Below are 24,028 nucleotides of genomic sequence, written 5' to 3' on the forward strand. Positions count from 1 at the left end.
CCTTTTTCTCTCCTACTTTAACCCTTTTTTATTTTTTTATTTATCTTAACCCCTTTCTCTCTCATACTTTACCCACTCCACACCTCACACAAGTGGATCCTCCTTGGTATCTGTAGGAATAGTAACAAGGAAGATCTTTAGGAAACGGAGGGAGTAGGTAGTTAATTAGGATTAGGAGCGGATTATGGGTTAATGACTAACGGAAGTCTAACACCGTTAGTCAAAAGGGTAAGTTGATGTATTTTTCGAAATGTGAGGGGTATATGATGAATTTGGAATGTTGAAAGGGTGTACGGTGCAAAAAGAATTTGTCAGGTATATATGGTGAAAAAACCGTAGTTTAAATTTTTGGTAATAACTAATAGTATTAAAGCATTTAACGTTATCATGTGACGGTAATACTCTCAAGTTTCTCGATAGTTTAATCGATAGAATGGAGGTGTTACAATGCTTCAAGAGTTCAAGTTATAAAAATAGGTACAGTAGTCATACTGTATTAATATCAAATTGTACAATATTTTTTTTAGAAACAAAAGATATTTATGTATTTCAAGTGAATACCAAATGAGTTGTCTTTTATCTCAACTATATTATTACAACTATTCTTAATAGGAGCATTATTTTCGAACCATTTTTAATTTTGCAAATAACACCCGATCATTAATTTCGGCATTGTATATTGTAATGTTGACTTTCTTTGTTTCAAATATTCGGCTCATGTGTCAGCCCATGGGAAATTTTCTTACAGAATCCTCGCACCGCTGTATAAAATCTTTATATAAGCGGTTTAATCATTTGTTGCATGTGACTGTACATTCGGATAAGAGAATGCTTTTCTCCGTTGTCAAAAAAAAATATAAAAAAAATCAAGAATGTGTTGACCTAATAGTTAAAATTGAGATACTGTTAATGATAGTTTTTTTTTTTGGTGAACAACCAAGGTATCTACCGTCGATAGCAGTGACTAATCCCCTCGCCCCGGATGCTCCACAGGGTAAAGGGCTGGCCAAGAATCTCTTTCCATTCCCAAAGATTGAGGATCGAACCCCCGACCAATTGGTTAAGGGACAAAGTGAACAACCACTATACAAAGACCACTTGGTTCTGTTAACGATAGGTTACAAGTTAGAATTCTCTTCTCTTTCTTTGTACTTTGTATTGACTTTTTAGCTCAAATCGATAAAAAAAAAATAAAAAATAAAAACTTTTCAATACCTTCACCTTCCAACTTTCCAAGCTTATCGTTCCCTCAAATGTCATGGATTCTTTAAATTTATTTGGGTTTAATCTAAGCAATTGATTTGATTCCCAACCTTGAATCATTATTAGTTAGGGCGCACTCGAAAAAACAAATTAAGTCAACAATCAACAAGAGTTTCTTGACAGCTATCATGAAATAAGTCCGATGTTCGTGGGCTAGCTATCGGACTTTCTAAACAAATGATAGAAAAGGAGAAGATTTTAAGATAAATTAAAGAAATCTCAAACCACCTTCATTCTTAATCATTTGCATATGATTATTATGCATGATGAACTAATGAAAATGATATATACAATTCTAGGAGTTGAATATAAGAAGTGAAAAAAGAAATATTAAGTAACAAATAAGATTTTTACCTTTCATTTCCTCCATATATAAGGTCTGTACTGTCAATAGTTTTTGGCTGAATCGCAGTCATGTAATGCAAAATTAAGGGTAATAATAAATCATACTTATCCAAAAAAAAAAAAAAGTAACAAATAAGATTTACGTGTCATTATGTTATAAATTTCTAAATTAATATTATTTCAGAAAATGTATTCAATATTTTTTTTTACAATCCTAAGGATTACATATTAAAACGAGTATAAAGACATTTTATTACCGAATATAGACGAAAAGTCAAATTTCAAACTATATATTAATTCTAAAGAGGGAGGAGGAATGTGCATCATGCATCAAAAGAAGAGAAAAAACAAGGATCAACACCCTCAAGTTTGATATTTTAGCCCGAACAAAGTTATAACATTTTTTTAACCTGGTAAGAAAAAGAACATATGAGGTCCGCATAAGAAGAATCCCTAATTTATTAGTTACAGGGATAGTAGAAAGAGTAAAATTATTATTAGAATTGCTAATGAAAGAACTAAAGAAGAATCAACTAAATTAAATGTTATAAATTAGCTATCCAATTTGCTTCATGGAAAACGTACCTGATCTTCCAATAATGAGTTGAGAAGGAGCTAAAAAGTGTTAAAGTATACTTTCTAAAAGGAAAATTTGTTAACCAATGTTATCTAGCAGACATAATATTTTAGCCCGAACAAAGTTATAGCATTTTTTTTAACCTGGTAAGAAAAAGAATATATGAGGTCCGCATAAGAAGAATCCCTAATATATTAGTTACAAGGATAGTAGAAAGAGTAAAATTATTATTCGAATTGCTAATGAAAGAACTAAAGAAGAATTAACTAAATTAAATGTTATAAATTAGCTATCCAATTTGCTTCATGGAAAACGTACCTGATCTTCCAATAATGAGTTGAGAAGGAGCTAAAAAGTGTTAAAGTATACTTTCTAAAAGGAAAATTTGTTAAACAATGCTATCTAGCAGACATAATATTAACCTATTAACATTGTTTTTGTTAAGGCTTAGACTAACTTATACTACAAGATATAGGTTAAAAGAATTAAAATTCTTATCTAAGATATTATTATAGAAGAATTTTTCATTTTAATTAGATCCAATCAAACTAATTTTTTTTTTACATAATTCTCTCTACTTTCAGTATTTATCCTTATTTATTATTCGCATTGAAATTCTTAATTATACCGCTAATCTATTACAAATATATTAAAAGGCGTGCGAAAGAAAGCCTATGTGCCACGTGGCACTCCCCTCAAATTTCTAACGCAAATGCTTTAGGTCTATGTGTACTCCTTACTTTTTAAAAAAAGTGTAAGTGCAAGGTATCAAACATATGATCTTTGAAATGAAAATTAAGAGCTTAACCATCAATACACTATGACTTTGTTCTCTAATGTTTCAAATAAAATATGATAAAGTACGGTAATAATTAGACTTAACTAAATAGACTTAAACAAATATATACATCTATAGCACACTTATTGCGTAACTTACAAGAGAATATTGATGTCATATTCTCTTACCACGATTCCTTTTAAGGTATTGTTTTCAAAATCAAACCATTCAAATTTTTACTTATCACGTGACGTGAATTTTTCAATTTTTTAATTGACAAAACATACGAAAAGTAGCAAGATAAATTATGAAATTTAAAAATAATAACATATTTGTTTATTATAACTGACCCAAGACATCGCTCGGAAAAAACCTAGTTAATCATTGAAAGAGGTTGGTTCTATCTTATTTTGTTTGGTATATATAGACAGAGATTTGTTAGCTACGTACAACATACAACCCATCATATATTACATACATGCCGTATGCACTATCTCTTTCTGATCAGAAGTAATGGGCATTCTTTTAATACTTATAATCTTAGCTATATCTTCATGTCATATTAGCCTAAATGAAGCAAACCATCTTCCTCAACAAAGAAAACGTCAACCTTTAAAACAATGCAACATATATAAAGGTCATTGGGCGTGGGATGCTTCATATCCTATGTATGATTCCTCAAAATGTCCAGACATTCGCAGAGAATTCGACTGTCTCAAATATGGTCGTACAGATAAGTATTATCTCAAGTACAGGTGGCAGCCAGATGATTGTGATATTCCCAGGTCTGTCAATTACTACAATGAAACAGTTGACGTTCCTTTCAAAAAAAAAAAAAAATATGAAACAGTTGATGTTGACTTTTATTTTTCTTCGTCTTTTTTCTTTCTATGTTGTTTGCGTTATCTACTAGTTCTGTATACACGAGACACGTGCGAAAACAAACAAAAGGTTAATCGTATAATAATATATACGAAAAATTGTTCATAAAGTTTATTGTATATTTTTCTTCTGTTTTTTGAAAACAAATAAATCAAGGATAATGTAAATATTTTGTTAATTGAGGGTATAATGGTAAAAAGATGGTAAATTTGTATTTTATTACTTAAGGGCATAAAAAGATTTACCATTTTTGGTGTCCCCTCCTCTCCCCTTATATAATAAAGATAGTTTTTGTGATCGGATACTCCTATATTTGTAACCGAAATAATAACTTATTTCACTAAAATATTGATAACTACTTCCTCCGTGTTTTTATTCTTGCTACATAGAGAAAGTGGGGGGGGGGGGTTGGGTTTTAAGAAAGGTAGAGAGAGAAAGTAGGGGACCACCACTTTTTGAATAAAAAAACATTTGTTAAGGAAAAAGTATGAGTATTTTAAAAGAGAAGGTGGGGGACCACCAACTTTTTAATAGTATTTTAAGATTTTTATGGTGAAAAGGAATCCATTTATGGTATGTAGCATCTATTATGACATTTCCATTTAAGGGAAATGTAGCATCTATAAAAAAACGGAGGAAGTACATCATAAAAAAAATCATACCGCAAAATTACATACATCTTTTTTAAAGGTGAGAAGAAATCTTTTGAGTTGTCCTTATACAAAAACGAGATTCCTACTCAGAGGCTCATTATAAGCTAAACATCCCTAATTCACCTCATTCCTTAAATCTCAAGTAAATGCTTAAGCCTTAAAATATGAAGTAAATCCTAGTATTTTGCTGGAAAAGATAAAAAAGGTCACCACTTGAACCAACCCTAATAGTAAGTAAAGTACATATATTTTCCCAAGATCGAAGTTGTAAAATCACCATGCAACGTAGTTTACTGTGTCACAAAATATTAATTAAATTAAGGCATAAATGTAATTATAGAAGCAATGAACCTAGTAGTATATGTTTAGAGAAAAGCAATTGTAATTTTAGTAGTCAATAGATTTGTAGCGGAGTATTATCATTATTTCAATGATATTACAATAGCAATAATTTTGCTGAATGTTTATTTTTGAACTTAACTTATTTTTACATAAATTTAATGTGATTTAAGTATTAACGACCTTATTTTTCGTGAAATTTTTAAGTTATTGTTAAATTTGAAACATGCATGAAGTATTTTTTAGTGACAAAAAGGGATGGATATTGTTCTAAATTAAATCTACAACCTACATATTATTTATTCATTGTCTCTTGCTCTTATAAACTCAATATTATTTTCTTAAATAAGCGATTAAGCGCAATGATATATGTAGACATGTTTCGATTTCAAGTCTTGGGTAGTCACTTTCTAAAATTTTACCAACTAAAATATATGATGACTAGTATAAATTAATACAATATGAACAACTAACTTTCATTTCATTCTTTTGTAAAGGTATATGGACATGTATACCGTAAATCATAATAACATGAAACTATTTCCCCAAAATGAAACTTAGCTTATAATTCGTTGACTATTGAAATTTGTTAATACTTAAACCGTACCACATATCACACAACCCGGTAATGTATAGTACCATATGAATCACAAAATGTTTGAAAATATGAACCATAGCACTTATCACTTATGTAATAGTATGTATTTATGCAGGTTTGATGGGGTGGATTTCTTAACGAGGATGAGGGGAAAGAAGATAATGTATGTTGGGGATTCACTTAGTCTTAACAATTGGCAGTCATTAGTATGCATGCTTCATGCTGCTGTACCAAACTCCAATATTACACGAGGATCAATTGGTGGAATCAAATCCTGGATTTTCGAGGTAAAGTTTCTCTAGTGTAAATTATTGCTTGAATTGGTGCATCAACACGGAGCAAAAATTTGATACTCCCACCGTCCTAAAATATAGTTTTTATTTTCATTTTGGATGTCCCAAAATATAGTTCTCATTTTTATATTTAGTTTCATATTTTTCCGTAATTTGTCTAGAAAAACCGTGTATCATCATTTATTTGCTTTTTAAATTTGGGAAAAGCTATATACAACCCAACCCTAATGGTTGTATATAAGAAGCTAAAAATGGAAATAAGTTGCATTAATTGATCATTTATTACATCGATTGATGCAAAAAATTTCCATAAATTCACAACTTATTTCCATTGTAAGTAGTGTATTTATGTTTTATATATAACCCTAAGGGGTGCATATAGCATAACCCTTTAAATTTTGTTTTTTTCTTTATTTATTCAACCAAAATGTTATAATTAATGCTCTTTCACCAATTTTCATTCTCTCTCCTAAAATCATCTTTTTTCCATACAACATTTATATAAATAAACAAAAAATTCTTTACTATCCTTCTTAAATTCTACTTGCATAAATTACCGTGAAAAAAGGAAAATGGAAACTATATTTTGGGACGGAGGGAGTAGTATATATAAATGGATGACACGTATCCAGCTCATCTGTTACCCGTGGACTAACCCTATATAGCCTTATTGGTGCATTTTTATTTGTGATGAATGCAGGATTATAATGTATCAGTAATGATGTACTCTTCTTTATTACTGGTTGACATTGATAATGAGCCAATCGGCCGAGTTTTGAAGCTCAATTCAGTTAAGCGTAGTGGCAAAGTTTGGAAGGAGATCGACGTTTTAGTCTTCAATACTTGGCTTTGGTGGTCTATCAAGGGCATTAAGCAACCGTACTAACCACATACTCTACTTCTGTAACCTATATTTTAACATATAATTTTGTTTTTTTTTAAAAAAATATTTGAAGTGTTATAACGGGCTTTTAATAAATTAATATTGTAGATGGGACTATATTCAAGATGGGATAGAGATACAAAAGGATATGAACCGCATGGTTGCATTTGAAAAAGCATTAATAACATGGGCAAAATGGGTTGATGCTGAAATAGATCCGAACAAGACTAGAGTTCTCTTTCAAGGAATCAATCCTACCCATTACAAGTAAGTCTCCTTACATCTTTTTATATACTACCTCCGTTCTTTTTTAGTTGCAACGTTTGACAAATTGCACTATTCATGTTCTCTTATTTGACCACATTTATTGATTTATATGCTAAACAAAATATAGTCATGTGGGGTCTTGTTTGATTCGTTTCGATGTAAGCTTTCATAATATCAAATTTTTATAATTTTTACTTACATACAATTAGAGATAAAACGATTTGAAATTATACATTGGCAAGCGTGAAAGTCAAAACGTTGCAACTAAATAAAAACAGAGGTAGTATATCCTAGAAGACGGTATCTTATATATGAATATGTGCTAACTTTCTCACCCATATATTCTACTTGTTCCAAAAACCGTGGTATATAATTTATAAAATTACAATGTAGGAGGGAGTTTAGAATTAAAAAAAAAAAATGAATATCGTACTCAAAAATCGGAAAATCGATTAAAAAGGAGAGGTAATTGTACCGAAAAATCAAGGGTCAAAACGTTCGGTAATCGAATCACTTAAAATAACCTTATGATTACCGAACGGTTTAACCAAATATTTTATTCTATTTAATTATTCTTCAATTTTTTTATAAAAGTTAGATTAATTAATTAATTGATTACTTCCTCCGTATGTGTTATTGCTAATTGAAATCGGAGAAGAAATCAATTCAACTTAAAAGTAGACAAGATTTCACTATTTTAAATAATATGAAATTAGTTAAATTTAAAGATTCTAGCCCTTTGATTTTAATTATGTTAGGACAATCAATAATACAAAAGATTAATGGGTAAAGAGTGAAATATGGCTATTGAATAGTGTGAACATTTATTGTAACTTAAAACCAATGGAGATTTAATACTTGAATGTCTTCTTTTGGAACAATTGTATTAATGTAAAATCATATATTATATTAACTTATGTCGCAAAAAAGTAAAAATGTTGATAAAAAAAATCAGAATCATAATAGTATAAATAAAAATAGCAAAAATAATAACAATTATAAACAATATTTAGTTATTATTATTATTATGTTCATCATTATCTAAGCAAATATATTAAAAGCCGTGCCTAAGTAAGTCTATGTGCTGCGTGACACTCAACTCAAAATTTTAATGAAAATACTACTCAAAATTATAATGCAATTGCTTTATGTCCAAGTATACTCCTCAATAGATAAAAAGTTTTGTAATTGCAAAGTCTTGTATACGTGACCTTTGAAATGAAAAGTAAGATCTTAATCATCAATACACTATATGACTCCATTGTCTAATATTTGAAATAAAATATGATAAAGTCTTATAATAGATAGACTAGACAAAAAGAGACTTAAAAAAGTATATACATCTCTAACACTCTTATAACGTAACTAACAACAGACGTTTGATGTCATATTCTCTCATCACAATTACTTTATAAGCTATTATTTTCAAAATTAAATATTTCAATTCTTTTTTACTTATAATGTCATGTCATAAAATTTTCAATTTTTTAATGGACAATAAATAATAAAAGTGACAAAATAAATTATGAAATAATAACAAATTTATTTATTATAACTGATCCGAGATATTAGCCGAGTCAAAATACTAGTTATTATTAGTAAAAAGTGAGAACTTATCATAAGCTAGAGATGTACGACAAAAAAAACTAAGTAAATAACCAATTGATAAATATATAGGGATTATTACTAATATTCATTTGAGTTATAAAAGAAAGAGTTCTATTGTTATTTAGTTTTTGGTGGGTATTTAATTTTGGGTGATTTTTTGGGTGGGTATTTAGTTTTAGTTGGGTTTTTGGGTTGATCAATAGGTTTAGTAGAAGTCAAACTTGCGACTATCTTTTTTGATGACCAGCTAAACCGGTAAACAATCATCTAGCTTAATTAAAGTTAACGAAGTTACAAAGTGAATTTGTTCAGGAATAATCAAAAGATAGACTTAAAATGAGAGACCACGCAAAGATTAACTTATTTAAAATATTTTTTCTTAGATAATTATTTTCAATTCTTACTTCTTTTTTCAGCTAATGATAATTGTTAAGTTGTAATTAAGACCACTTAGGTATTATGTCCTTTGCAAGACTTAGAAGAATATTTACACACATCTTTTTAAAGGAATTTGATTCTAACAATTTTTTTTTGTGTAAATTGCTTGGTGTTGGACTATTACCTTTCTCAAATCCATGAATTATGCTTTATGTTTTGTACGATCTATGAATTTGTAGAAATTAATAAATTTGTGGATTTATGGTACTTGAATCGTGAATTGTGGAATATGGATTTAGAGCCATTACCTGTGAATTGCGTTAATTGTATTTAGTTGTAATTTGTGGATAATTGAATAATACAATAATAATAATGATGATGTGAATTTGTGATGAGTTGTGAGATGGTTTTTTTTATTATCTTAATGTTTAATTTAATGATAGTAATAAGAAAATACTAGTTGAATTGATTAGTGGATTTTTTAGAAAGATTTGTTTTCAAATATCAAATTTGATACGTGTTGTATAATATGAGCACTATAAGAGGGGGGGGGGAATTATAGTGAGAGAATAAGCTCTACTTTTTGCGGAATTAAAAGTAAATTAAAATATACCTGATAAAGAAGCGGCGGTGATGCTTGAAAATCCAAAAACTGAAATTCAAAAACTGAAACCAAAAATGAAAATTCAAACGACAATTAAAAATAAAATAAAATATACCTGATAAAGAAGCGGCGGTGATGTTTGAAAACGGCGGTGATGCTCAGAGACAGAAATAACCAATTGAACAAAAATACCAGATCTAAACGAGAGAAATAACCAAAACCACAATTTTTCTGAGGAAAATGAATAGTTTGAGGGAGATGAAGAGTTAGACAGAGAGAGAATTGAGGTGAGAGAGAATTGAGTGAAAGGATTTTATTTCTTATTTAGGGTTATGGACAATTGACGGTTTGGTCGATTGACTTTGGTAAGACCACTAAATTAGCGTCGGTCAAACGGACGCTAATTTACTTAACGGACGCTAATTAGTGTCTGTTTTTGTAAACGGACACTAATTAGCGTCTGTTTTTGTAAACGGACGCTAAAAAACAAGAAAGCAGACACTAATCTGCGTCTGTCACATATCAGACGCTAATTTTGGATTTACCGTCCACTTATACTATCGGACGCTAAATTCAGACGCTAAAAAGGCGCATTCTTGTTGTGAAACTTGGGAACAAACAATGGGAACATGAGAGATTTTACGAGGAAAAACTTCCTAGGCCTAGTAGGAAGAAACAACCTCGACCACAAGGGATTTTAAACAACTTTCCACTATAATAGGCCAAAACAACTCTGATTACAACCTATTACTTTTCTCTCGATTCTCAACTTAAGTCACTCAACTCAAGTTCCCAACGACAGTTCCCAACAACTGACGTTTTCTCTCAAACTTCACTCGAATTCTTCTCTTTCTCTTTCTCTTTCTCTTTCTCTTGCTTCACTCAAAGCTTTCTCACACTTACAAGAGTTCACTCAAACCCTTTTTCTCAAAAATACACTTTATAAAAAATGGAAGAGTAATAAAACTCGATTAATGTAAGTATGAATTCTCTTAAGGAAAGGCACTGACACTTTAGATAACTTAAGACAAATTAACTAAGTCAGACACAATTTTCTCAAATGAATTAGGCGCCTATTTATAGACAATTAAGACAAGACATGTTCTCCACTAACTTAGACCATTATCACATGTTCTCCATGATTTAATTAATTAATTAAATTAAATTAATTATTCTATGTCATGTAAGCATCCACTAATCCACTACTTCACTTCATAGAAGCAGTAACAATTACGTGGTTTTGCAAACTTGGAGAATAATTAACTTATTTAATTTAATTAAATACTTGGAGGATAATTAACTTAGCCACTAAATCCACTAACTACATAAATGTGAGCAGTAAACTTTGGCGTGTAATCAGATTTAGGAAATAAATAAATAAAATCTTTAGCTAGTTTTTAGGAAAAATATCTTTTTCAAAATCTTTATAAAAACCGGAAAACAGTTTATATTTAAAAATCCGAAACATTTAAAACCGGAAATAATAATTTTCGAAAACTAAATCTTTTAAATAAAATATAAAAGATAAAATATATTTTAAAAAGATAAATTTGAAAATCAGTTAATTTAAAATCAGAAAATCTTTTAAAATCTTTTCCTAACAAACTTAAACTAACTTCCTAAAATATGGATCTTAGTCAAATATCCCTAAAAATCTAACAACTATATTGGGCACACAATTACTTAGGCGCACAATATTAGTCACTTAGAAGTTCCTAAATTAGTTTTAAGTCTTGTTCCCTAATTATTAAGTCTTGTTCCTAAGCCTTGTTCCTATAGTGCCAGGTCTGTTCCTTTCATGGGAACAGAACCAAGTTCCTTTGAGAATTCACCACGAACTTAATAAAGCTTTACTCAACCTTAACAAGAAGATTAATAAATACCCTAATGTATTCTAATCTTCATTCCATGCTTATTCTTCATTTCTCGAACATCTTTACTTCGATCTTGATTAATTCTCCGCTTTAATCTTCAATCAAGTATTCTCTTAGCTCGAGCATGAATTACCTTGCAACAACATAAATAAAATATACTATGTCTTTTGTGGTTAGGTCATCTTCAAAACTCAAGGGTCAACAATTTCCCCCTTTTTGAAGATGCAACAAAAGGCATATACTAAAAATAATACACATAAGTCATATAAAAAATTTTAACAAAGTATGTAACCAAGTTAAATTAAGTATTATAGACTCGTTATTTTATTTTGCAAAGTCGAAATATGAGAACGTTATAAAAAAAATTTACTCTGATTTGCCTTATCTTCCCCCTTTGGCATCTTCAAAAACATAGTCCACGATTTCAAAAGATGAATATTATTCACTAAACACATCACACACCAAACTTGTAAGAAATAAGTTGGTTAGTATAAGCAAATAAAGCATTCAACTCTCAAAAACCGCAATCCAAGAATATTAGCCATTCATTTAGACGCACACATGCAAAAAGATCAAACTTAGAATTAAGCAAAAAAAGTTCCATTGTAGCATGATTAAAGGAGAAGGATAGAAAAGACAAATATTAAACAAAGTTCATGTTCCCACACAAAATAAAACAACTAAATAGAAAAGTTTATGATTTAGGAGAGGGAGGTTGTTCTACTTCTTCCACCACATCATGAAGCTTTGCCATCACTTCTTGATGATTTTCGGCCAATGTATCATTTCCCTTGAGCACAATTCTTCCAACTTCAACAATCTAGAGTTCATGCTTGAATGAGGAAGAAAGTTCACCAAGCCGAGCCATATCTCTTGTTGTCCATCCAAGGCTTTGTCAACTTTGCTCATAACCCCTTTTACCAACCCATTTAAATCCTTAGCTTCCGTAGCAAACTCCATCATTGCTTCCGAATGACCCATAACCAAGGAACAAAGAATCCAACCTTCTAGCATGAGCTAGAGTATATGTAGAGCCAATGGTAGGATTTTGAGAAGACGAGGGAGTTTGAGAAGGATGGGGAGTTGTTGTTTGTTCCTTAGGTTTGGGAACAGCAGGTTGTTCCTCTAGAATGGGAACACACTGTTTCCTTAGCTTTAGGAACAGAACAGGAGGGTTTTGAGGTAGAGGGAGGGATAGGATCATTTTGGTGCTAGGGAGAGGGTGAGGCAGATTTTTGTGGAGATGGAGGAAAAGGAGGATTGGTTTCCATGGGAACAGGAGTCGGTTCCCTAGAAGGAGGTAGGTTAGATTCATAATCTTCCCTATCAATCACCTTTACTTCATCTTCCTCACAACTTTCTTCGGCATCAAAAGGAAAATTAAGCACTTTCATTTTTGAACCCTTTGACTAGCTCTAGTGCTTTGTTTACCACCTCATTCTTTCTTTTCTTTTTCTTTTCTTTTTATTTTTTCTTTTCTTTTTCTTTTTCCTTTTTCATTTTCTTCTCTTCAACTTCTTTTTCTTCTTCTTCTTCTTCCACTTCATCATCCACATCATCATCCTCATCATCATCAAGATTAGCACGTCCCTTAATAACTTCTCCATTCACAACACAAACATTTAAGTTATTCAAGGCACGCACATTCAACATATTTCCCGTGGAACATCATGGACTGAGTTCCCGAAATTTTCACTTTAAACTTAAGTAGAATTTCGGTTACTAAGCTCCATACCAACAACAAATCCATTTTCAATGCAATGACTCAAATGTTGAATCATTAAAGAGGAAAGTTTATGTGTTTGTAGAAGCTAAACAATGAATGTAAATTAAATCCAACATGCTAACTTGAGCACGTTTGGAAAGACGAGGCAATAAAGCTTTCTTGAGGATGTGAAAACAAATTTTGTGATAAGGGGAAAGAAGATTATGATCAAGAAATGTTTTTCCTTTTGACCACCATACTTAACAATCAATTGATCAAAAGAAATGTCCGAAAATGGATAGAACCACGTTGTTTCTTGAAATAAACATCGTTCCTCTCACGGGAACACCAAGCAGTTTACCCAAATTTTAGCATTAAAATCAATTTGAGTTCCTTTCACCAAGTGGAACAATTTCCTTCTTCATCCATGGAAAAGTTTTCACAAAATTCGTCCATCAATTTAGGAATCAAACTATTTCCATAACATTTCACAAAAAGATTTTCCCAACCTTGAAACTTAATCATATTAAGAATTGACGAAAGTTTACTCTTTTGCACCAAGAAACATCAATAAAAAGTCCATGCACATACCTAGTTGCCGTGGAATTTTTTCGACACACGAGTTGTTCCTCTCTCGGGAACATCTGATTCCCCATCACTAGTTGCATGAGCTTCTTCAACCTCCATTTCAACCGATTCTTCTTTTTTCTTCCTTTTCCTTAGAATTCTTGATGAAGAATTGGGAGAAATATCCATGGGTGTTGGTGATTCAATTTTGAGGATGAAGGAGAGGGTTTTTCGGCTTTGTGGGAGGAGAGAGAGTGAGAAGTGTTTTTGGTAGTCATGATTTTGTGGAGATTTTCGGTTTTATGAGAAGGAAGGAAAAAAAATTTGTTTTGTTTAAGGAAAGAATAATATAAAACCGTGTATTTACACGTTTTATAAAAAAATCTTCTAAAAAAATATCTTCAACTAACTTGAGAGATATAAGGAAAAATCAGATTTTTAGGAAATAAAATCTGAACAAATATTTTTGGTTTTTCGAATTTTGAAAAAAATCTAAATCTAATACGCTTGGGAACAGCGTTTGGGAACAATGAATGGAACAATGAAATTTTGCTACTTTGGAACTCCATTAATTCTTTTAATCCTTTGATCACATTAAGGCATAGAATTGTCCTATGAACAATAAGGGGAATATTATTGGACATTGGTGAGCAGTTTTCAGACATTTTTACTTATACATATGAAATAATCATATAAGAATTGTGATGTATTTAAGCAAATAAAACATCAAAATGCACACCAGACATAATGCCAAAGAATTAACACAAAGGGGAATAATGTAGCAATCATTTCATTTGATTAAGCCAAGTTCAAGTCTCAATTTCTCAAACCTATCTCTATTTAAGGGTTTTGTCAAAATGTCTGCAATTTGACGTTCAGTCTCACAGAATTCCATTTTAATAAGACCCTTTTCAACATTATCTTTCAGAAAGTGATGCCTAATATGGATGTGTTTGACTCTTGAATGATGTACGGGATCTTTAGAAATACTAATAGCACTAGTATTATCACAATAGATGGGAACACATTCAAAGTAGATTCCATAGTCACGTAGTTGTTTTATCCATAGCATTTGGGAACAACATGCTGCTGCTGCAACATATTCAGCCTCTGCTGTAGATAAAGCAACTGTGTTTTGCTTCTTGGTGCTCCAAGAAACTAAACTATGACTAAGGAACTGAACCATACCTGATGTACTCTTCTATTGACCAGATCTCCTGCATAGTCAGCATCCGCAAATCCTTTCAATTCAAAGGTATCACTCCTCGAATAGAATAGGCTTAAATCATCTGTTCCCTTGAGGTATCTTAGGATTCTCTTCACAGCTGTGAGATGAGATTCCTTTGGATTGGCTTGAAACCTTGCACATAACCTACACTGAAAGCAATATCAGGACGACTTGCAGTTAGATATAGTAATGAGCCAATCATACCTCGATATTGGTTTGATCCACACTTTTCCTATAGAATCTTCATCCAATCTGGTTGAGATTCCCATAGGTGTATGATTAACTTTGGATGCTTCCAAACCATACTTTTTCAATAGTTCCTTTATGTACTTTTGTTGATGGATGTAGATTCCTTCTTCTGTTTGCTTGATTTGCAACCCCAAGAAGAAGTTGAGCTCACCCATCATACTCATTTCAAATTCTTTACTCATGAGATTAGCAAAGTCCTTGCACAAAGATTCATTAGTGCACCAAATATAATATCATCAACATATATTTGAACAACTAATAAATGTTTTCCTTTTGATTTTAAAAACAAGGTTCGATCCAATTTTCCTCTTTTAAACTCATTTTCAAGAAGGAACTTAGAAAGTCTTTCATACCATGCTCTTGGAGCTTGCTTTAACCCATAAAGAGCTTTGTCAAGCTTAAAGACATGATTAGGAAATTCTTTATTTTCAAAACCTGGAGGTTGTTCTACAAATACCTCCTCATTAAGATAACCATTTAGAAAAGCACATTTTACATCCATTTGATACAATTTGAAACCCATGAAGGCAGCAAAAGCTATGAAGATTCTAATTGCTTCCAATCTTGCAACTGGAGCAAAAGTTTCTTCATAATCAATGCCTTCCTGTTGATTGTATCCTTTCACAACTAACCTGGCCTTGTTTCTTATGATAGTTCCGAACTCATCTAATTTGTTTCGAAACACCCACTTTAAACCAATAACCTTGTTATGTTTAGGCTTAGGTTCAAGGTGCCAAACTTTGTTTCTTTCAAATTGATGAAGTTCATCCTGCATTGCTACGATCCAATCAGCATCAGTGAGAGCTTCTTCATGATTCCTAGGTTCCAACATAGAAAGAAAAGCATGAAAAGCACAAAAGTTTTTCAATTGAGATCTCGTTTGAGTTCCCTTATTTATGTCACTGATTATTAGTTCCACAGGATGGGAACGATGAGTTTTCCAAGGCTTTGGTTGGAAATCCTGGATGGAAACTTGGTTTCCTTGATCATCTTCATTTCCTGTACTTGGGAACCAGGTTCAACAATAGTGGATTCATTCACTAGTGCATCATCACTTAGTTCCTCTTCTTCCTCATTGGGAACAGGAACAGGATGTTGTTCCCTTGGCTTTGTTCCCATGACTTCGTCTTCCAAAGTCTCATCAATAAGACTTAGTCTTTTGCAATCCTATTTCGAAGTCATCTTCAACCTGTGTGCTTGCATCAAATTTATCTGTTTCATCAAAAATAACATGCACACTTTCTTCTACACACATAGACCTTTTATTATACACTCTATAAGCCTTGCTACTAGAAGAATATCCTAAGAATACAGCTTCTTCACTTCTAGCATCAAATTTTCCAATATTTTGTTTCCCATTATTATGAACAAAACATTTACATCCAAATGTTCTGAAATATGTAATATTGGGCTTTTTACCAAAATACAGCTCATAGGGGGTTTTATTTAATAAAGGTCTTACCATGGCTCGATTTATAATATGACAAGCAGTATTCACAGCTTCTGCCCAAAAGTTTTTAGGAAGTCCACTAGCTATCAACATAGTCCTAGCCATCTCTTCTAGTGTTCTATTCTTCCTTTCAACAACACCATTTTGTTGAGGTGTTCTAGGGGCTGAGAAATTGTGATCTAATCCATTGTCTCTGCTAAAGTCATCGAACTTAAATTTTCAAACTCTTTACCATGGTCGGATCTAAGGTGAAGTAATTTATGACCACTCAAATTTTGTACTTTCTTTGCAAAGACAAGGAACTCATCATAAGTCTCGTCCTTGCTAGAAAGAAAATAACCCAAGTAAATCTAGAGAAGTCATCTACAATTACTAACACATATTTCTTTCCACTCCTACTTTGTATCCTCATAGGTCCACATAAATCCATATGTATTAACTCTAAAGGTCTTGTGGTACTACCACATTCTTGGACTTGAAAGAGACCTAACATGCTTCCTTTTGCGCATGCATCACACACATGATCTAAATGAAACTTAGTAGAGGGTAAACCTAAAACTAGTTCTTTAGAACGCAGTTTGTCAAGCAAGGAAAAGCTAGCATGACCTAGACGCTTGTGCCATAAGAATGAATCATCATCAATAACACTAAGGCATGTGAATTTGTTTTGGGAACAAGGTTGAGATCCACAACATATGTGTTCCCTTTCCTTGTTCCTTCCAAAATGATATCCTTTGTGCTATTGTTGACATCAAACATTTTTCACTATTAAACTTCACACAGTTCCCTCTATCACAGAATTGGGAAATACTTAACAAGTTATGCTTTAATCCATCAACTAGAAACACATTTCTATGGAATGTGACGATGACTTACCAACTTTGCCCATGGCAACTATGTTACCTTTCTTGTTGTCACCAAAAGTCACACTTCCACCATTTAGGCTGAGAGTGAGAGAAATCTTGATTTATCTCCAGTCATATGCTTAGAACAACCACTGTCTAGGTACCATGTGTTGTTCCCCCTCACTCCAACCTGCAAGAAAACTAATTGTTAGAGTTAGGAACCCAATCTTTCTTGGGTTCCTTTCCTTCAGGAACAATGATTTCTTTTTCCAAATTACTTTACTTGTTTCCAAGTTCTCATTGATGCGACCAAGTCTTTTAGGACAAGAGTTCCTAAAATGACCAGTGTTCCCACAAAACATACAAACTTTATCACTTGGTAAATCAACTCTCTTTTTAGGTTTTTCAAATTTCTTTTTGTGATTAAAACCAAGACCTTCAGTTCGTTTTGTTTGAGGGTTCTTAATCCAGTTTGGAATAGGTAGCATTTTCTTTTCATTTCTCATTTGGTGCAGTTCCCCTACAAGTTCCTTATTTTCAATTTCCAAAAATGAAACATGATTTTTCAATTCGTTTATTTCAGATTTGAAACTTTGCAAGGGAACTGACTTAATGTCAAATGAACTTACTTCAGGAACAAACTCTTTTAGTTGTGAAACTCAAGACTTAACAAGTAGTTCTCATTTTTAAGATTTTCGAAATCCTCTTTTAATTTAAGATTTTTGTCAAACAATTCGAAAAATCTTTTCTCAATATCAATCGAACACTTTTAAGCCAAGAGGTATGTTCCTTTGCTACACTTAAAGCATTTGACATTGTTTTAGTTTAATGGTTCATCTTTGCAATCATTTACAGCGTCAACAATAAACTCAAATAATTTTTCTTTACTTAAAGAATTAAGACGAGTTTTGATGGTGTCTAGACTTGCCTCAAGAGATTCAATCTCTTCATCAGATTCGGAATTGTCAAGAGCCATAAGACAGAAGTTTGCAGTCTCCTCATTTGGTTGAGGATCATCTTCTTCCTCGAGTCAGAGTCTCCCCATGCAGCAACCATAGCTTTCTTCATGTCAGATCGAGTATAGGAGTTTTTGTATTCTTGTTCCTATCTCTGCTTTGTTCCCTTCCTTTGCCTTTTTCTTGTTCCCATTGGGGACAATCCTTGATGAAGTGCTCAGAACTGCCACACTTATGACAAACAAGTTTGTTAGAATATTTCTTATTCTTACCTTTGTAATCTCCTTCTTCATGTTCCTAAACATTCTTTTGAATTTTCGGACCATGAGAGCGATTCTTCTTCATCGTTTCTGAGCTTCACTTTCATCAGCTTTTAAGGCAATCGATTTTGCTTGGACATGTCTCCATTCTCATTGTCCAATTGCAACTCATGAGTCATGAGGGAACCAGCAAGTTGTTCCAAATTGAACTTAGTAAAGTCCTTAGTTTCCTGTAAGGCAGTTACCTTAGCCATCCAACGATCCCTAGGAAGGCTCCTTAGGACCTTTCGTACCTGTTCCTCAGATGTAATCACTTTACCAAGAGATGTTAGCTCATTAATATATTAGTAAAGCGTGTAAACATGTCTTGGATAGACTCTTTTGATTTCATTTGAAAAAGTTCATATTGGTTCATCAAAAGATCTATTTTTGATCTCTTAACTTCACTCGTACCTTCATGAGTGACTTCAAGAAGATCCCAAATTTGTTTTGCGGTTTTACATCCCATGACACGATTGTGTTCATGAGGCCCAAGACCACAATGAAGCAATTTTATAGCAAGAGCATTAATTTCCATCTTTTCGAAATCAGCTTTATCAAAATCAGATATAGATTTAGGAATTACCTCATTTTGTCATTAGTGGTAGTGACTTCAAAATCACCTACCTCTATGACTCTCCATACCTGGTAATTGTCGGCTTTGATAAAGATCTCCATTCTGTTCTTCCAGTAAGTGTAAAACTTACCATTGAACATTGGTGGCCTCTGCGTAGAGTACCCTTCTTCCAGTTTCTCTCTAGTATTCATATTTTTCAAGATCTTGAACTCAACAGGGTTTCCTGAATATTAGAGTTCCCGCTCTGATACCAATTGTTGTATAATATGAGCACTATAAGAGGGGGGGTGAATTATAGTGAGAGAATAAGCCTACTTTTTGCGGAATTAAAAGTAAACTTGGGAACAAACAATGGGAACACGAGAGATTTTACGAGGAAAAACTTCCTAGGCCTAGTAGGAAGAAACAACCTCGACCACAAGGGATTTTAAACAACTTTCCACTATAATAGGCCAAAACAACTCTGATTACAACCTATTACTTTTCTCTCGATTCTCAACTTAAGTCACTCAACTCAAGTTCCCAACGACAGTTCCCAACAACTGACGTTTTCTCTCAAACTTCACTCGAAGTTCCTTTCTCTTTCTCTTTCTCTTTCTCTTGCTTCACTCAAAGCTTTCTCACACTTACAAGAGTTCACTCAAACCCTTTTTCTCAAAAATACACTTTAAAAAATGGAAGAGTAATAAACTCGATTAATGTAAGTATGAATTCTCTTAAGGAAAAGGCACTGACACTTTAGATAACTTAAGACAAATTAACTAAGTCAGACACAATTTGCTCAAATGAATTAGGCGCCTATTTATAGACATATTAAGACAAGACATGATTTCCACTAACTTAGACCATTATCACATGTTCTCCATGATTTTAATTAATTAATTAAATTAAATTAATTATTCATGTCATGTAAAGCATCCACTAATCCACTACTTCACTTCATAGAAGCAGTAACATATACGTGGTTTTGCAAAACTTGGAGAATAATTAACTTATTTAATTAATTAAATACTTGGAGGATAATTAACTTAAGCCACTAAATCCACTAACTACATAAAACGTTAGCAGTAACAGAATGTTTAGGAAATAAATAAATAAAATCTTTAGCTAGTTTTTAGGAAAAATATCTTTTTCAAAATCTTTTATAAAACCGGAAAACAGTTTTATATTTAAAAATCCGAAACTTTTAAAAACCGGAAATAATAATTTTCGAAAACTAAATCTTTTAAATAAAATATAAAAGATAAAATATATATTTTAAAAAGATAATATTTGAAAATCAGTTATTTAAAATCAGAAAATCTTTAAAATCTTTTCCTAACAAACTTAAACTAACTTCCTAAAATATGGATCTTAGTCAAATATCCCTAAAAACTCTAACAACATATATTACTTAGGCGCACAATATTAGTCACTTAGAAGTTCCTAAATTAGTTTTAAGTCTTGTTCCCTAATTATTAAGTCTTGTTCCTAAGCCTTGTTCCTATAGTGCCAGGTCTGTTCCTTTCATGGGAACAGAACCAAGTTCCTTTGAGAATTCACCACGAACTTAATAAAGCTATTTCTCAACCTTAACAAGAAGATTAATAAATAACCTAATGTATTCTAATCTTCATTCCATGCTTGATTCTTCATTTCTCGAACACTTTACTTCATCTTGATTAATTCTCCGCTTTAATCTTCAATCAAGTATTCTCTTAACTCGAGCATGAATTACCTTGCAATCAACATAAATAAAATATACTATGTCTTTTGTGATTAGGTCATCTTCAAAACTCAAGGGTCAACAATACGATTGTAAATCAGTTCTAAAATTTGCGAACTCGTCATGAACAATCGTAATTTTCTTTTATTAAAGTATCTTGAGGTTTTTTTTGGATTTTGTAGTATTTTGAAGTAGTTGTTTTTAGTGTATTCGATAGTATCACAAAATGCACTACCCCTGACTCTCCTGGATCCGACATTGCTTTCACTCAGATTTGAACCATGGTGTCCCAACTCACATGTATGAGATAGGAAGTCATAGGATTTGACGGTCCTTGATAACAATATGGCCTACATATATATAATTCCTCCGTTTTTTAATAAGTGACATGTTTTCCTTTTAGGGAAATGTTACAATAAGTGACACACATCTCAAAATAATAAAAAATAATTCTCATTTATTACATCTTTGTCATCATTTCATTGTTTCACTTACTTAACATATCAAATATTCAAATTTAATTGGTTAAATATGTGGTCCCAACTTTCTCTACCTATTCTTCTCGATATTCCCCCACTTTCTCTCCGTGTCTTTTATTTAAAAAATAGAGGAAATATATAGGGCTCGTTTGGTTGAAGTTGGACAAGAATTTGCATTGGCCATGAAATTTTATTTCCAAGAAAGTACATTTTTTTGTTTGGTTGAACATGATGTCCCATGGGAATTTTCCCTTACCTAGGGGAGCCTAGGTAAGTTATTTCCTCAATTTTGTAGGAAATATAACTTTTTAGGAGGTTCTACTTTCCATGTTTTTATCAACCAAACAACAACACATTACTCCATCTGTTTTTTTTTTTTAATCTTTCTCACTTTCCTGTGCACATCTCCCAACGCATATTTTTGAACTTAAATATCTTTCATTATATATTAGTAAAAATTATAACGTTTGTATATTAATAATGTACTAATTGAGACGAATCAAACAAGATCCCACATGACTATATTTTTTCTTAAAAATTGAAAACAATTGAGAAGATTCTCTCTAAGTATGAATAGTGCCAAGATTCTAAGTGAGAACGATAAAAAAAAACAGAGGGAGTACTTATTTTCTAGAAATTCTAATTTCCAATGCATTTAAAGGTTAACCAAACAAACTCATAATCTACACGGTATACAATGCATAACTTACAAATGTACAATTGAGAAGTCACTAAAAATACGAAATTTCTCTAGCTATTGAGGATCATCTTATTAATTTTTTTGAAACTTTATTGCAGTGGAAAGGAGTGGAATGACACAAGCGCGATTGGTTGTTCTAAGGAGACGATGCCTATAAAAGGATCAACATACCCAGGTGGAGAAACCCCAGCATTAGGAGTTGTGAAACAAGTGCTAAGCAATATATCAAAACCTGTTTATTTACTTGATATCACAACTCTCTCACAATTAAGAAAAGATGGGCATCCAGCATCTTATAATGGTTTTCAAGGAATGGATTGCAATCACTGGTGTGTAGCTGGCCTTCCTGATACTTGGAATCAACTATTATATACAACTCTTATCATGTGACATGCATATATATTATACCTACGTGATATTATATATTTTATCATAGGGGTACAATAAAAATATATGAGCGAAATTATACCAATAATGTACATCAATAGTATTCCTTCTGTTTTCAGTTGAAGGGATGTAATTCTTACAAATCAATCACATATATCTCGACCTCCCATTCACAACTTTAACTTGTGTGTTATAAACGCTCTCATGCGAGTATAGTTAACTCGTAAGTGTTACATTACAGGAACATTTTCCATTGTAGAAAACTAGCTTTTGAATTCCTGCAAATTACACGGGAAAGTTATATTTTATCATTTTGTTTCAATTCATATATTTAATATATACTTATATTTATAAGGCAAAATTAGCCTCAACACCCTAAACTATAGTTTCTATGCACCAAATCGCCCCAACTAAGACTTATAGTCAGAATACCCCAAAGTACGGGCCAAGGTTCATTCCGTACCATATATGGGAATAGTGACTGGAATTTCTCACTGGCAATGGGAAATGTTAATTAATTATTATGTTCCATTCCCCTATTTTTCCTTATTTATTCTTTTTAACCCTAATAAACCATATCATTACCTAAAACTTGCATATAAATTCTTCTTGAAATTTGAAGATAAAGCTCAGCTCATTGTCGTTATGTGGATTTCACTCTTTCACTCTCAATTTGGGTAATCTTCAGAATTTAGGGTTCATTTAGGAAGGGAGAGGGAATTTGGGCCAGAAAGTCTTCGTCTTCAGTTGAGGAAGGAGAAGATGAAAGGCACGTGCCTTTTTTGTTTAAGTAAAAAAATTAGGGTTAAAAAAGAAGAAAATAAGAAAAGGAGGATGTAAAATAATAATAATAAATTAAGATTCTCCTATTACCGGTGAGAAATTCCGATCATGGCCTCATTTATGGTACGAACCGTACTTTTGTTGTATCTTGGGGGTGTTCTTGCTATAAGTCTTAGTTGGGGGTTGGGGCTGTTTAATTGGTGCACCCGACCTATAGTTCAGGGTGTTGAGGCCAATTTTGGCTATTATAATAGTTATAGTTTGCTTCTCGCAAAAAAAAAAAAATTCAATGGTGTTTTCTTAAAATTAAATATAGTAAGACAATAATAAATGTAATTTATGATATTTACCCTAATTCATGGTTGTTCGAAAATTCATAAATGATTAACGAAATATTAGAGACATAACAGTAGTGACATAATTGTTTAGCCTATGTATTTGTTTCTCAGCTAATTAATATACGAATTAGTACAAATTGCAGTTTACAAACACACCTAGTATTAGAATACTTGAGTAACGTAATTTATTTAAGGTTTTTATCGTTATATTGCATTTTATTTATGAAGTAAATTCTTTAAGTTTTAGTGCACTAAATACAACTTAGCTTAGTGGTTAGAACTTTAGTATATGTATTTGAGGTCTCGGGATGAAACCCTAAACTATGCAATTTTTAATTTTTTATTGTACATGGATTACATGAATTAAAACTCCATAGGGAGAGCACCACGTGACACATTTTCTTGTTTTTGCACGCCT

General features: G+C 32.0%; 1 protein-coding gene across 1 annotated transcript; it reads left to right on the forward strand.

Moving 5' to 3' along the window:
• The first annotated feature begins 3,402 nt into the window (after positions 1-3,402).
• Positions 3,403-22,527, forward strand: LOC104887482 (protein trichome birefringence-like 38). Its single transcript, XM_010672112.3, has 5 exons — positions 3,403-3,748; positions 5,551-5,722; positions 6,429-6,607; positions 6,720-6,878; positions 22,201-22,527. Exons 1-5 carry the CDS (start codon positions 3,477-3,479, stop codon positions 22,490-22,492), a joined length of 1,074 nt encoding a protein of 357 aa, XP_010670414.3. The 5' UTR covers positions 3,403-3,476; the 3' UTR covers positions 22,493-22,527.
• Positions 22,528-24,028: the final 1,501 nt, after the last annotated feature.

This window comes from Beta vulgaris, chromosome 2 (genome assembly GCF_026745355.1).
Source record: "Beta vulgaris subsp. vulgaris cultivar EL10 chromosome 2, EL10.2, whole genome shotgun sequence".
Lineage (NCBI taxonomy): Eukaryota > Viridiplantae > Streptophyta > Magnoliopsida > Caryophyllales > Amaranthaceae > Beta > Beta vulgaris.